Consider the following 12,885-nt stretch of genomic DNA (forward strand, 5'->3'; position numbering starts at 1 on the left):
CCACTCGGAGTAATACATAAATGAGACCTTAAGTATAATGTATTAAGTCAATGATGATTAATACGAAAGAAAACTATATTCTCCACCATCCTTGAAAGTTCGGGTGTCCTACGTCGACGCATTGGCCTTTGACACCTGTGAAAAGCATGAAGCGCCCCCTAGCGGACGCGGTTCAGGAGAGAACAGATTGTGCGGCTTTTAGTGATTCTGGGCTTCAAATTACGCCAATGCTGGCCAGCAAGGTGGTTTTTGAGCTTGGCTGATATGCGATCGAGGCGTACAGGACTAGACAACGACTCAAAGTGCTGCTTTGTGCGCAGCCTGGCTTGGTAGACTCTGAAAGAACGAGGATGGAATCTGGGTACAGACACAAAGACGGCCGTCGGAATCGCCCTAAGATACACGATTAAGGCAAGATACACAAATAAGGCATGGGGGAAGGGGGGGGGGGTGTCGCCGTCAGCCAAAGTGTATTCCATAGCCTTTTACTTGACACGGAGCTTTACGTCTGGAAGTGTATTGCAATATGCTAGCTTGCGTACGCGTTAGCTGCAGTTTAGTGAGGTACGTGCGTCGTTGTGCCTGTTGACACCTAATTTTCCAACACAAAACGCAACAGGAGGAACAGAAGGATGCTCTATTTCGTGTATTTACGATCTGAAACTTTAGTCTTCTTTCAAATGGCTTCTACTTCTAGCAAAGCATAATACAATGAAAAAAACAATAAAAACGCCCCTCAAAAATGTAGACTAGTCCGTTGCCATGGCAACTTGCGGTCAGAAAATGCGGGGTAACGCCGGGTTATCAATCGTTTTGAAATTTACGCGCCAGCGCTAATCGTTGATTTTTTATGAATATTTTTCATTTTTATTTAAGGTCTCATTCATGAGTTTTTCCGCCCCATAGGCTTACATGTTATAAAACGTGTTTTACATGGGCGCGTTCGTAATGAAGCTATAGGAAATGCACCGATGTCATTCATTCTCTGTTGAGCTCAGCTACCCTAGATCATCTGAAAAAATTGCCAACTACCAGTTGGCATATAATACCTTTTTATGGCAATTAAAAGCGGCACTTAGCTAGACCCCCTAAATAGGCACTTTCCAGCTGAAAGTGATCCACCGAATTACCGCCAATGTCCGGCTGTGGACGTCCGACCTCGCGCGCGGCTGCCGAACTTTACCTGTTAATTTCTTCCGTTACAAACAAGCTTTCATCAGTTTGACGCTTGATATCAGCTGGCCTAGCTATAGGCGATTTTTACACCGATATAGACACATGTACATGCAGCCGTTCATTTTTTTGGGCAACGGACTCTTTTAGGGTACCCACTCGGAGTAATACATAAATGAGACCTTAAGGATCAGTGTGATGTGGTCTGCTTGTTGCACATGTAGCTTTGGACTATTTATGGCTTTTAATTTTTATGGTGGCAGGAATATTCTTGGAGCTGGGCTCCGTGGCAAATGTATAGTCTTGTCCCGACATGAAGTAGGTTTTCATTGATCACTTCGCATAGAATATTTGTGGAGTGGGGGGGGGGGGGGGCTGGTGTCATTAGCATTCATTTTGTGGGTGGGTTTCCCTAACCTCCAAGCAGATGTAAGGTGGAGAATTGTGAAATTATAGACTTTACGTGTTGCCTTTGACAATGGCAGTGCAGCCGCTGTTACTATTTGATCAGAAGAAGGTTCTTTTCTTGAAGTTAAAAGACTAAGGTATTCCACGAGACTGACTTTTGTAACTTTTGCCCAACTTTTTAGATTGTGTGATCAGACTCTAACTCTAGTGGACCAAATATGGTGCCCAAACTTCACCAAACTCCAGTGCTTCTCTAGTCCCAGATGATCCTGTGGAGAGACATGTTGTAATGGTAGGGGGCGGGGCCAACCGCTTGGGTCACCCAAGGGCAGAAGCAGGGAATGTCTGGCCCAGAGCCAAATCCCCAGGAGACCTGGCCATGGATGTGGTCATTCCAGCAAATCCCTCTTCCTCAACATTAGGGAAGGAGCAGACATAACTTCAGCCTTGCAGTCTGCTTCCTCAGATAAGCCTCGGTCACTCCAAGCGACCTTGGGACCATTATGGATCTAGGGCGCCCTGGTGTAAATATTTATACTTTAGACACTGGTGGGGCAAATCCATTTACTCAGCGCCAGGCCGAAATGGAGCAAAGGTCAACCTGGCGGGACCTTTCCCTTACTCCTGTACAACCCGTTTAGAATTAAGATTTTAGCAAGAAGTAATCTTATTATGTTTCGCCAAGGAAACATATTGTTTTTGTCAGGTTTCTTCTTCTTCTCCTTCTTCTTCTCCTTCTTCTTCTCCTTCTTCTTCTCCTGTCAAATCTTCAAATCGCTTCTTCTCGGTGGTCCGTCGACCAAATTAGCTGAAATTTGGTATGCAGGTAGAGTACGTGTATACCCCTAGACCCTTTTTAAATTTTTTTGATATAAGTTTTTAAAATGATTTTATGGAGGTTTTTTGGTCATTTTCAGACAAAAGTCGCACATGATGGCCTCCAGTGCCGTGGTGTTGAAACCTGAGGACCTGAAATTTGGTTTAGTTGTGCATTGGATATTTACCCAAAGGACCCCATTATTTTTTTTGGCATACACTACTTCAAAATGATTTATTTTGCAATTTTTTAATGCAATTTTTGGTTATTTTCTGTGGGGGCCAGCAAGAACTAGGTCATACTGTAACATAAGCCCTCCTGCACTTCCCCTGTCTGGGACTTAAAACCAAGCAGATGTCAGGGGGTACCTCTACTAATGGTATTACAGAAAGTTATATGTACCTTATGTTACATGGTACGGATGTTATATTTGAGATGTAGGTACCTATACGAAAGGTGACTACACCTGACAATTACTTATGCTAATGATGACCTAATTCGCATAATGTATGCATAAAGTTGTATGTCCCTTACCGTAAATGCTGCGGATGTCATCTTTGAGATGTAGGTACCTTTAAGAAAGGCGAACACACCAGGCCATAAATTATGCTAATGAGGACCTAATTTGCATAATCGATGCATGAAGTTGTATGTCCCTTACCGTAAAAGCTGCGGATGTCATCTTTGAGTTGTAGGTACCTTTAGGAAAGGTGAATGCACCTGGCCAAAAATTATGCTAATGAGGACCTCATTTGCATGATTTATGCGTAAACTTGTAATTCCCTTACCGGAAAAGCTGCAGATGTCAGATTTGACATGTACGTACCGTTAGCAAAGGTCATCACACCTGGCCATGAATTATGCTAATGAGGACCTCATTGGCATAATTCATGCATAAACTTGTATTTCCCTTACCGTGACAGCTGCGGATGTCATCTTTAAGATGAAGGTACCATTAGGAAAGGTGAATGCACCTGGCCAAAAATTATGCTAATGAGGACCTAATTTGCATAATTTATGCAGAAACTTGTATTTCCCTTACCGTACAAGCTGCAGATGTCATATTTGAGATGTAGGTAGCTTTAGGAAAGGTGCACACGCCTGGCCATGACATATGCTAATGAGGACCTCACTTGCATAATTTATGCATGATGTTGTATTCCCCTTACTGTAAAAGCTGCGGATGTCATCTTGAACATGTAGGTACATGTAGGAAAGGTGAAAGCACCTGGACATAACTTATGCTCATGAGGACCTCATTTGCATAAATTATGCAGAAACTTGGATTTGCCCAGGAGTTATTTTGGGACAGCCCACTTCTTGCATGAGGAGTATGGGCTAAACATCCTGAATTTGCTCTTAAAGCAAATGACGGCCAGTCTAGTTTACGAATACTTTTGTGAGTCTGTCTTTGCAAGCGAATGTCTCATAGTAAAAAATAGTAATTTAAATGCATTTAAGTTAGCAGTGATTTGATATCGAGGTAGGGAGAAAATGACATGTTCGTTTTTTGTCCATTGGTGAAACAATGTGGTGTACGGGCAGAAGACAAAACAAGCATTTTTGTGTTGGTTTCAAGTTCATGGTGAAGAGGTTACGGAGAAAACACAAACACTTAACCACAGTACTGGATTGACGAATACTTTGTGAGCCTGCTGTTGGAAGCTAATGTCTTGTTTTGAATGTAGTATCCAACGGTTTCATGTTGTGACTCAAGTCACAAGCAGTTTGACTTGATTTAAGCAAGACATGCCCCTGGGAAATTTAGTCCTTCATTCAGAAGTCTTTTGGATGTGATTATGCGGGCTTAATACCCAGCTGACGAGGCTGGAGTAGTTTGAAACCTTGTCAGACTGAAGTCTGAAGCTGTCTGGGATCAGTCTTGTTATATTCCCCTTCCAGTGGGAAGGGGGATATACTGTTTTTGCTTGCCTGTTCTTCTTCTTCTTCTTCTTCTTCTTCTTCTTCTTCTTTCTTCTGCCAAAAACCAAGTAGATGTGCGGTGGTAGCTGTACTAATGATATTGCAGCAAGTTATATGTACCTTATGTTACAATGTACGGATGTTATATTTGAGATGTAGGCACCTATAGGAAAGGTGAATACACCTGACAATAAATTATGCTAATGAGGACATCATTTGCATACTTTATGCAAAAACTTGTATTGCGTTTATAGTAAAAGCTGCAGATGTCATATTTGAGATGTAGATAAATTTAGGAAAGGTAAAAACACCTGGCCATGAATTATGCTAATAAGGACATCATTTGCATAATTTATGCAGAAACTTGTATTTCCCTTACCGTAAAAGCTACAGATGTCATATTTGAGATGTAGGTATCTTTAGGAAAGGTAAACACACCTGGCCATGAATTATGCTAATGAGGACCTCATTTGCATAATTTATGCAGAAACTTGTATTTCCCTTACCGTAAAAGCTACAGATGTCATATTTGACATGTAGGTATCTTTAGGAAAGGTGAACACACCTGGACATAAATTATGCTAATGAGGACCTCATTTGCATAATTTATGCATAAACTTGTATTTCCCTTACTGTGAAAGCTACGGATGTCATATTTGAGATGTAGGTACCATTAGGAAGGGTCACAAACACCTGGCCATAAATTATGCTAATGAGGGCCTCGTTTGCATAATTTATGTATATCCCTTACCGTAAAGGCTACGGATGCCATATTTCAGATGTAGGTACCTTTAGGAGAGGTGAACACACCTGTATATAAATTATGCTAATGCGGGCGTCATTTGCATAATTTATGCATAAACTTGTTTTTCCCTTACTGTAAAAGCTACGGATGAGATGCAGGAACCTTTAGGAAAGGTCAGAAAACCTGACCATAAATTATGCTAATGAGTTCATTATGCATAATGTAGGCATATCCCTAACCATAAACGCTACGGATGTCATATTTGAGATGTGGGTACCTTTAGGAAAGGCGAACACACCTGGCCATAAATTATGCTAATGCCGACCTCCTTTGCATAATTTATGCAGAAACTTCGTAATATCCTTACAGTCAATGCTAAGGATGTCAAATTTGAGGTGTAGGTAATGGGAGGGGAATATTCTGCATTTTCCCGAAAATGTTGCCATTCTAGTTTGAAGTTGTTTCCCCATATCCTGGCAGGTAAAGCCTGGGGACCAGGTGTGCTAGTTTCGAGCGCTTGAAGTCTAAATGGGCGTTTGTTTAATGTGGCTCGGAGGGACGTTTCACATTTTCAGACACATTTCTGCCAGCGTTTGCCTTGTACTTAGCCATCCAATTAAAGCCCTTCACATGATGAAAGCACATGTAGTTGCAGCTTGGTGAGAGGGTTATCCACGTTTTGGACTACGTGAGTCCAAAACGTGATTGAGTTCATAGCATACTGTAAACGTTGACATTTTTGCTGTGGATTAATGTTTGTGGTTTTCGCTGTAACCTCTTAACCACAAATTTGAATATATATAAAACCGCTTCAAAAATGCTTGTTCTATCTTCTGCCCGCCCACCTCTATGTTTCAACTGAGAATGCTCTATTTTCTCCCCACTGCAAAATAAAATCCTTGTGAACCTAAAGGTATTTATGGTATACTTGAATTGGATCCACTGAATTTTCTTCAAGTGCATCTAAAAGCTTTTAGAGTAATGGCTGATATTGGCCTTTATGTACTATGTATTATTCTGATAGAAAACACTCTAAAGAAGTGGTTTACTTCTATATTTTAAACCTATACTTTTGGAAAGGTCTATGGTTAGTTCATTTACAGTCTGCACTTTCAACCCATTCTAGTTGAGGGATTTTACTTCTTGCTTTTATTGAAGTGACGCCCCAAGGGCTATAAAAAGTATAAAATCATATGTATGAGAGCATTCTTCTCTATGAAATCTCCTTACAAAAACCCAATGTGACAAGAAACCTGCCACCTGACTTCTCTACCTGTGTGTTTTCTACTAGTTACATGCTAATGAGGCACTAATTAGCGCCCTTTGTAATGTCAAGTCCCATCTGGGACCTCATAATTCCTTAATTGGTTAGTAGAAGCAGGTGGCCAACCATTGTGGTTAACAAGTGTAATTGGGTCAAGTCTTTCCTTGCATCTGTACTCCGTACTAATCATTTGGCTCGAATCTCAACGTGGGCGATTACAACCTGGGCCTGTTGTCTGCTCATATCAAAGGTCTCATTATCTGGTGGTGTCTCGTTATATTAGATATTTCTCAGAATCAGCTCACAGGCTGCATATTAAATTTTGATGGAATACTGTGAGTTTACGGTTATCTGACACCCAAAGCCAGCATCACGCAGCAAGAAAATAGCTCGCTGGATAAATCAAAGGACATTTTCGGCAGCAACACAGCCAGTGTCCAATTGATCTCTGTATGATCTTTCGAGATTGGTTGATGTAATGATAGATTTTCATGTAAAAGGTATGCTAAAATTATGCCTCACTTTGTGGTTTCAAAATTCAGCGACCTTCTGACAATCAAGAAATTCGGCCTGCAGGTCGTTGATGCCGGTTTTGCAAGTGTAGCAGTAGATTTTTGGTGCTACCTTAACATGGGGAAGGTTAACGCTTATCTGAACAAGGTTAAAATCTGTTTCGCACTCAGCTATCAACAAAAGTGCTTGAAATAAATGACACCACCCAAATGTACATGTAATATCCTCCGCAGCGCCATAAATGTTATCGTACTAAGCCAGGGTCCTGCCTTTATCTGTCTTAACCAGATGTTGCTCTAACTTATCGTTCCTGCCATTTGCGATTGGCTGGGAAATGGGAGCATTCGTCTTCAGCTGTCATAGATAGTTATGATTGTAAGCCTGGTGAAAACAAGGGGTGTTCGCACAAGCTGTTGTACTGCCATTAATTGTCTTTGTGATAAAGTGCGTGTTCTGTGTTTTCTGCGTGATGTGGGGAGACAGCTTGATTTGTTGCCAATCCGAGATGTCACTACCATATGGGAGGGTCTGCATGGGGGGATCCTGGCAATGCTTCGTGGCAATTTCAGGAGGGATGGCAATGCTTACTGGTAATAGAGTAGTAGTAGAAACCTTTTATTTTCCTTGAATGGTCCTGTCGGCCTGAACAAAGATACTATTCTGGTACATTCAGAAGGACTGGCAACAGTGAATTGTAAAGTGAAAGGTTTTGGAAACAAGTTCAATGGGTTGTATATATACTTATTAGATGTCTGGCAAGCAAAGACACAGACAAAGCTTGTATATCCTATGTACAAATATGTTAATCTTGTTAGTTGTCTTAGTTACAGGTCAAAGTTTGACAGGACACTGACCCCTTTTCCTGCCTTGATAAAACAATTTGACACTTTCATGTTGGGTTACCACATACATTGTACTCACACTGGTTAGCAATCAAAGATTATCCATTCTTTTATCAGCACAGGTTTTAACCATAAAAAAAATCACGATCATAGCATGTCCAGACCGCGAGATACCAAAACCAGGGGTTCTGCTGCAGTACCGTAACAAGCCATTGCAGGAGCCAAAATCTAATCATTTCGGGGTGTCATCATGACCTACCCACATACCAAATATCAAGACAATCCATCCAGGCCATGTTCATTTACACACACACATACATACATACATGCACACAAACATACACACATACATACATACATACATACATACAAATACTACCGAAAACATAACCTTCTTGGCAAAAGGTAACAAACTTCTCTTTCCCTTTCTCCACGCACAGGTGTGTCTTTGGTTGAGTGCAGGAAACTGATGTGTAGTCTGCGGAGGTAGCGAGCACAGACGGACAGACAGACAGACCCAGCCACCATGAGTATCAGCAGCGACGAGGTCAACTTTCTGGTCTACAGATACCTGCAGGAGTCAGGTAAGGCTCGTGACCCTGCCCCCCTCCCCCTTTCAGCTCCCTGCCCCCTGTCAAGGTAGCAGAACACAGTGTTTCGCTGTACTTCTTTATCGTTTATAACTGAACTACTATTGACCACGGGGGTCGTAGGTAAATACTGTGTACTGCGACCTCAGCTAGTGTTGAATCTGGCATGCAATGTTTTTTAAGGAGCGAGAAATAGTACTTACAGTTTCAAACAAAGCTACTAAAAATTCCCAAATAAAAGTACTGGAATAGACACAGTAGAAAAAAGATTTTAACCAATTCACATCATGTGTATTGATGAATTGTGTCTGGATGAAAAACACCATTGTGTTCTTGAAACACCCATGTGTGTGTGTCTGCGAATGTTTACGGACTAGTCTCGTGAATCGTGTTGCCATTCAGAACTCCGTCTCTGTATGTGTGCAGATAAACAAACTGAACCTGACCCCAGGTCGCTTATGTAAGGGAATGGTAGCGTGACCTGTACTCTGACCCCGCTATTATGATTCAGCCTTTGTAACTGAAGGCCTAGGCAGCCTTGGGAACCTAGTGACCCTTCCATGGCTGGCTATTGTTGAAGGGCAGAGTTGGTCAGATGTATCCTGTACACAGTCCTTCTTTGAAGTACTGTAAGTCTTGAAATATTTACGGTGGTTTTATTTTTTCAGTGACCTCTCCAACGTGAATTCACACTGCCACGAAAATGTTCTTTCAATGTATTACTACTGTACTACAGAATTGTTTCAAAAACCATGAAAACCTTTCCCATCTAGTTCTACTGTGAAATAAAGTGCACACAAAAATAAAGGAATTTACAGTGAAGGGAATTGGTATGTGTTATAAGTTGTCATCAGAAAACAGCCAAGCTGTTTCCTAAAGAGAATGCCGTCACCAGCCACGCGTGTACAAACGCAACCTTGTTTTGCATGCACGAATGTCGTGTTGCTGTTTCGCCACGACCTTGAATGACTTTGCTCGATCAGATTTTATCTCGATTATGCATGCTTGGAATCAAGTGTGCAAGGTTAGGATATTTTAGATTTGTCTTCGTGGCCTTGCCAGTCTTTGCCTCTTGTACATGTGTTTTGAATATTTGTGGTGATGGCGTCCTTGGGCCTTCCAGCAAGCCTTGACCTACTGGATCAGCTGATGATACAGTCTTCGCAGCAACCTTTCACAGGGGCCTACAAAAAACGTTTCTATAGTAATGTACTCCCTTTGTTGCTGCCAAGACAGTAAAGCTCCCTCCTATGCCGCACCGCTCACATAAATCTGCCCAACCCTTTTATATCCTGATTAAAGAAAGCATTTCTCAGCGCCATTCTGCTATTTAAAAGCAGCCATAGAACACAAAAGTACGGCTGTAAATTTCCCAGTATGGCCCCATGTTTTCTGACCATGTCTTTCCTTTACAAGTATTATAACATGATTTAAGACCAACTTTGACCTCTGACCCTATGAAGATCACACAGATGCACTGATGGGGTGAAACAATGTACACTTCAAGGTCAGCAACTTGTATTTAATACCTAAGAGAGGAAATGAAGTAAATCGGTGTAAGTGACCAGAGATTTATATAACTGAGGATCAAACCCTGGACCCATAGTTAACATGTACAGTGCCCTCCCACTGATTGGTGTTATGTGTACCAGCTGCGTTCAACGTGCCTGTGTTGTTTGCCAAGATTGTCTGCAGTTTTGAAAATCAGCTTTTGAATCTTCACATTCCAGCAAGTTTGGGTCAAGTCCAACAACAGCAACAATACAACTTATAAAGTTATATAACAGAGAACATAGTCTGTGCAAAACATCACACAGGGCTCTGTAAATTCACTTTAAATCTGGAATTCTAATTTACAGCTAAGGGTTGCCAGGATCCCCCCATGTAGACCCTTACATCACATCTTAAAATAGTCACCTGAAAGGGAAATTTGAATCTCTCCCACAGCTGTTGTGCATTGATATGGTTCAATGTAGAGTCCATTCAAGTCACCATATGTACACTACATCCCAGCTAGAAGCTGAGTCATACTGTACATTCATTTATTTTTGTAGGGATTTAATTTTGCAGTAGAGGAGGAATGCAGGTTTTTGCAGTTGAGACACTTCTGTATTACAGTAGTAATACATTGGAAATGCATTTTCACAGTGTTGTGAATTTTAGGTGGAAAGGTTGCTGCGAAAAGCACAACAAACATTTGAAGATTTACAATAGAAGGAACTGAATGATTCAGAACTGAGGGAGGTCTGCAGGAACAGAGGGAAGGAAAGGTGGAGGGTGACGAATGAAGGTACATGTCAGAGCCAGGTACCTTTGCTCTGCTGTAGTCATAACCCTATAATCCATGCCACAGTCTGTCCTACTTACCAGACCAAGGACAAATAAAGGAAAAGGACATTCTGTTCTGGCCATCTATATCAATCTGATACGATAAGAAACAACTACTTAAAAAAGTTAGATTTACCAATGATGAATATTGATACAGGCATATGATATTTGTGCAGGCCGACAGGGCCATCCAAGGAAAATAAAGGTTTCTACTTCTCTACTCTACTCTACACAGAATATTAATTGTATATGCACAAATATAATTGTGAAATATGTTAGAACGTTGCAAATAGTATTCAATTCTGATTTCACTTTTCGAGTATATTTTCACCTTCAGGAATATACCATGTATATTAATGATATTAAAGCTAGCATGTGAATGAAAAGAGATGTTAATGTCTGGAAAGGCTCAAAATGAAATATTTACCATACAGTCCCTGCCGATTGATTTCTTCGTGTCTATTTCTCACAGTTTTATCGTAGCCCTCCAGTGGTTCTCCTTGCAATAATCATAAATATTTATTGATTGAAAGTTTGGGGAGACATTGACGTTAGCAAAAACCAATGCGAGTGATAAATATTGCATAGAGGGTTACAACGCCGGCAGGGTTATAACTTAGCTCAGTGTGGTATATCAAAATGCCCAGTCGTAAGGTGCGCACACTCAGTAATGTACGCCGACAGTTATTACTGTGTAGGGATTGTACAGCGAGCCTTATGTATGTCTGAAACATTACTGTAAAAAGGAGAAATGTTCTCAGGGATGTGATTTTGCTGTCAGGAGGAAATGAAGTGTTTGTGGTTGAAACAAAAGAGTAGGTGGGCAGAAGACAGAAGTTGAAATGACAGAACAAATATTTTTGCTGTCATCGTCTGTGTTTTAACTTAATTTCAAAAACAAAACCAATGCAAACATTTCTCCCTATATTTCAGTTCGTGTTGTCACCTTTCTGTTTTAGTTATGCAAACTTTGTTTTGGTTTAGGCAGCGTACAGAGTTCTCGGAGTTATGTAATTTATGTTTCAGTTGATCAAATTTATGTAGTTTGAAAAGTAGGACACAGGAAGAGAAATCAAATTAGAGAAAGAATGTGTCCCCGAAACCAGGCCAGGTCGTCCATTCTTGAAAGTCGTGACCTGTTACAACACGTCATTGTATTTACTATGTTTGCTTTGACTTATCTTGGAAACTGGGTGACCTTTACGCGTGAAAGTAGCGCCGGGTATTTTTATCCAGTGGCATTATGCTGACGTGTTCGTTCAGATCATACATATGTACCATTTGCATATGCACAGAACAAACAGTCTTTTCGAGGAGTAATGATATTATTTGATATAACCAGTGTCATATATGTTTGAAGATATGTAATTTCATCTCACGACAAGTACAGTATTTCAAAACTAGAACTTGCTCTTGCTGCTTATACCTCCCTATCTTTTAATTCCCAGTTCTCTGTAGAATTTAAATTGGCCATCAGATGCTGGCCACATAAAATGTCAAGATGTATTTTATCAATCACATAAAGATATGGATTTATGCCCATATTACCAGTATTGCATGCATGTTGCCCCAGTAAAACAAAAGAGGGAAAACTGCACTACTAGTGTACTATACAAAGAATTTGTTGTTATGAAAAATGTTGATTGTACAACAACACATTTCTGCTTTTTTTGGTTGATAACAAAATACATTGTTTCACAACATCTGTTGCATGCATGTAATATATGTCTAGTTATTTGGGAAAGTCTGGCATTTGTGATTGAAAGTCAAACCTGGAATTTAATCCGTCCGTGTACTTGTCTGGGCTAAAGTGATTACAGGGATAGGTCTGCCCGGCAAGGTCGTGATTCAATACCATTATTGTGAGGACATTTCCTGCCGTGGCCCTGGATTTTATATTCATTCACTCAAGAATGTCCCAACAGTCCCAGAGAATTAGAAATATTCAAAACAATGAATTGAAATATTCAAAACAGTGAATTGAAATATTCAAAATAGTGAATTGATGTGGTAGCAGATACTGTTGAAATTTTCGCGGTGGTTTAATGTTAGCATTTTTTATAGTTATCTCTTTACCGCAGACTTAAAAACGCTGCGAAAATGCTTGTTTTGTCTCCTGTCCGCCTAATTCTTTGTTTCAACCGTTAAGTACTGTGAACACTCCATTTTCTCCCTAATGCGAAATTAAATCCCTGCAAAATAAAGGCATTTGCAGTATGCATTTCAATCAGTTGAAGACAAAATGAAGGTTTGCAAAATAAAAGTATGCTTCTAAGGGTGTA

At 40.6% G+C, this 12,885-nt stretch overlaps 1 protein-coding gene across 4 annotated transcripts in view; it reads left to right on the top strand.

Annotated features, from left to right (window-relative positions):
* The window catches only part of LOC136423609 (F-box-like/WD repeat-containing protein TBL1XR1), a 52,887-nt gene that overhangs the window by 16,576 nt on the left and 23,426 nt on the right, over positions 1 to 12,885 (top strand). For all 4 annotated transcript variants that reach the window (XM_066411838.1, XM_066411842.1, XM_066411840.1 and 1 more), the window contains exon 2: positions 8,126 to 8,269. In XM_066411838.1, the coding sequence (XP_066267935.1) occupies positions 8,212 to 8,269 (58 nt within the window). In that variant the 5' untranslated portion in view covers positions 8,126 to 8,211. The remainder of the gene's footprint in view (positions 1 to 8,125; positions 8,270 to 12,885) is intronic.

The sequence above is a fragment of the Branchiostoma lanceolatum genome, chromosome 17, assembly GCF_035083965.1.
Source record: "Branchiostoma lanceolatum isolate klBraLanc5 chromosome 17, klBraLanc5.hap2, whole genome shotgun sequence".
In the NCBI taxonomy this organism is placed as follows: domain Eukaryota; kingdom Metazoa; phylum Chordata; class Leptocardii; order Amphioxiformes; family Branchiostomatidae; genus Branchiostoma; species Branchiostoma lanceolatum.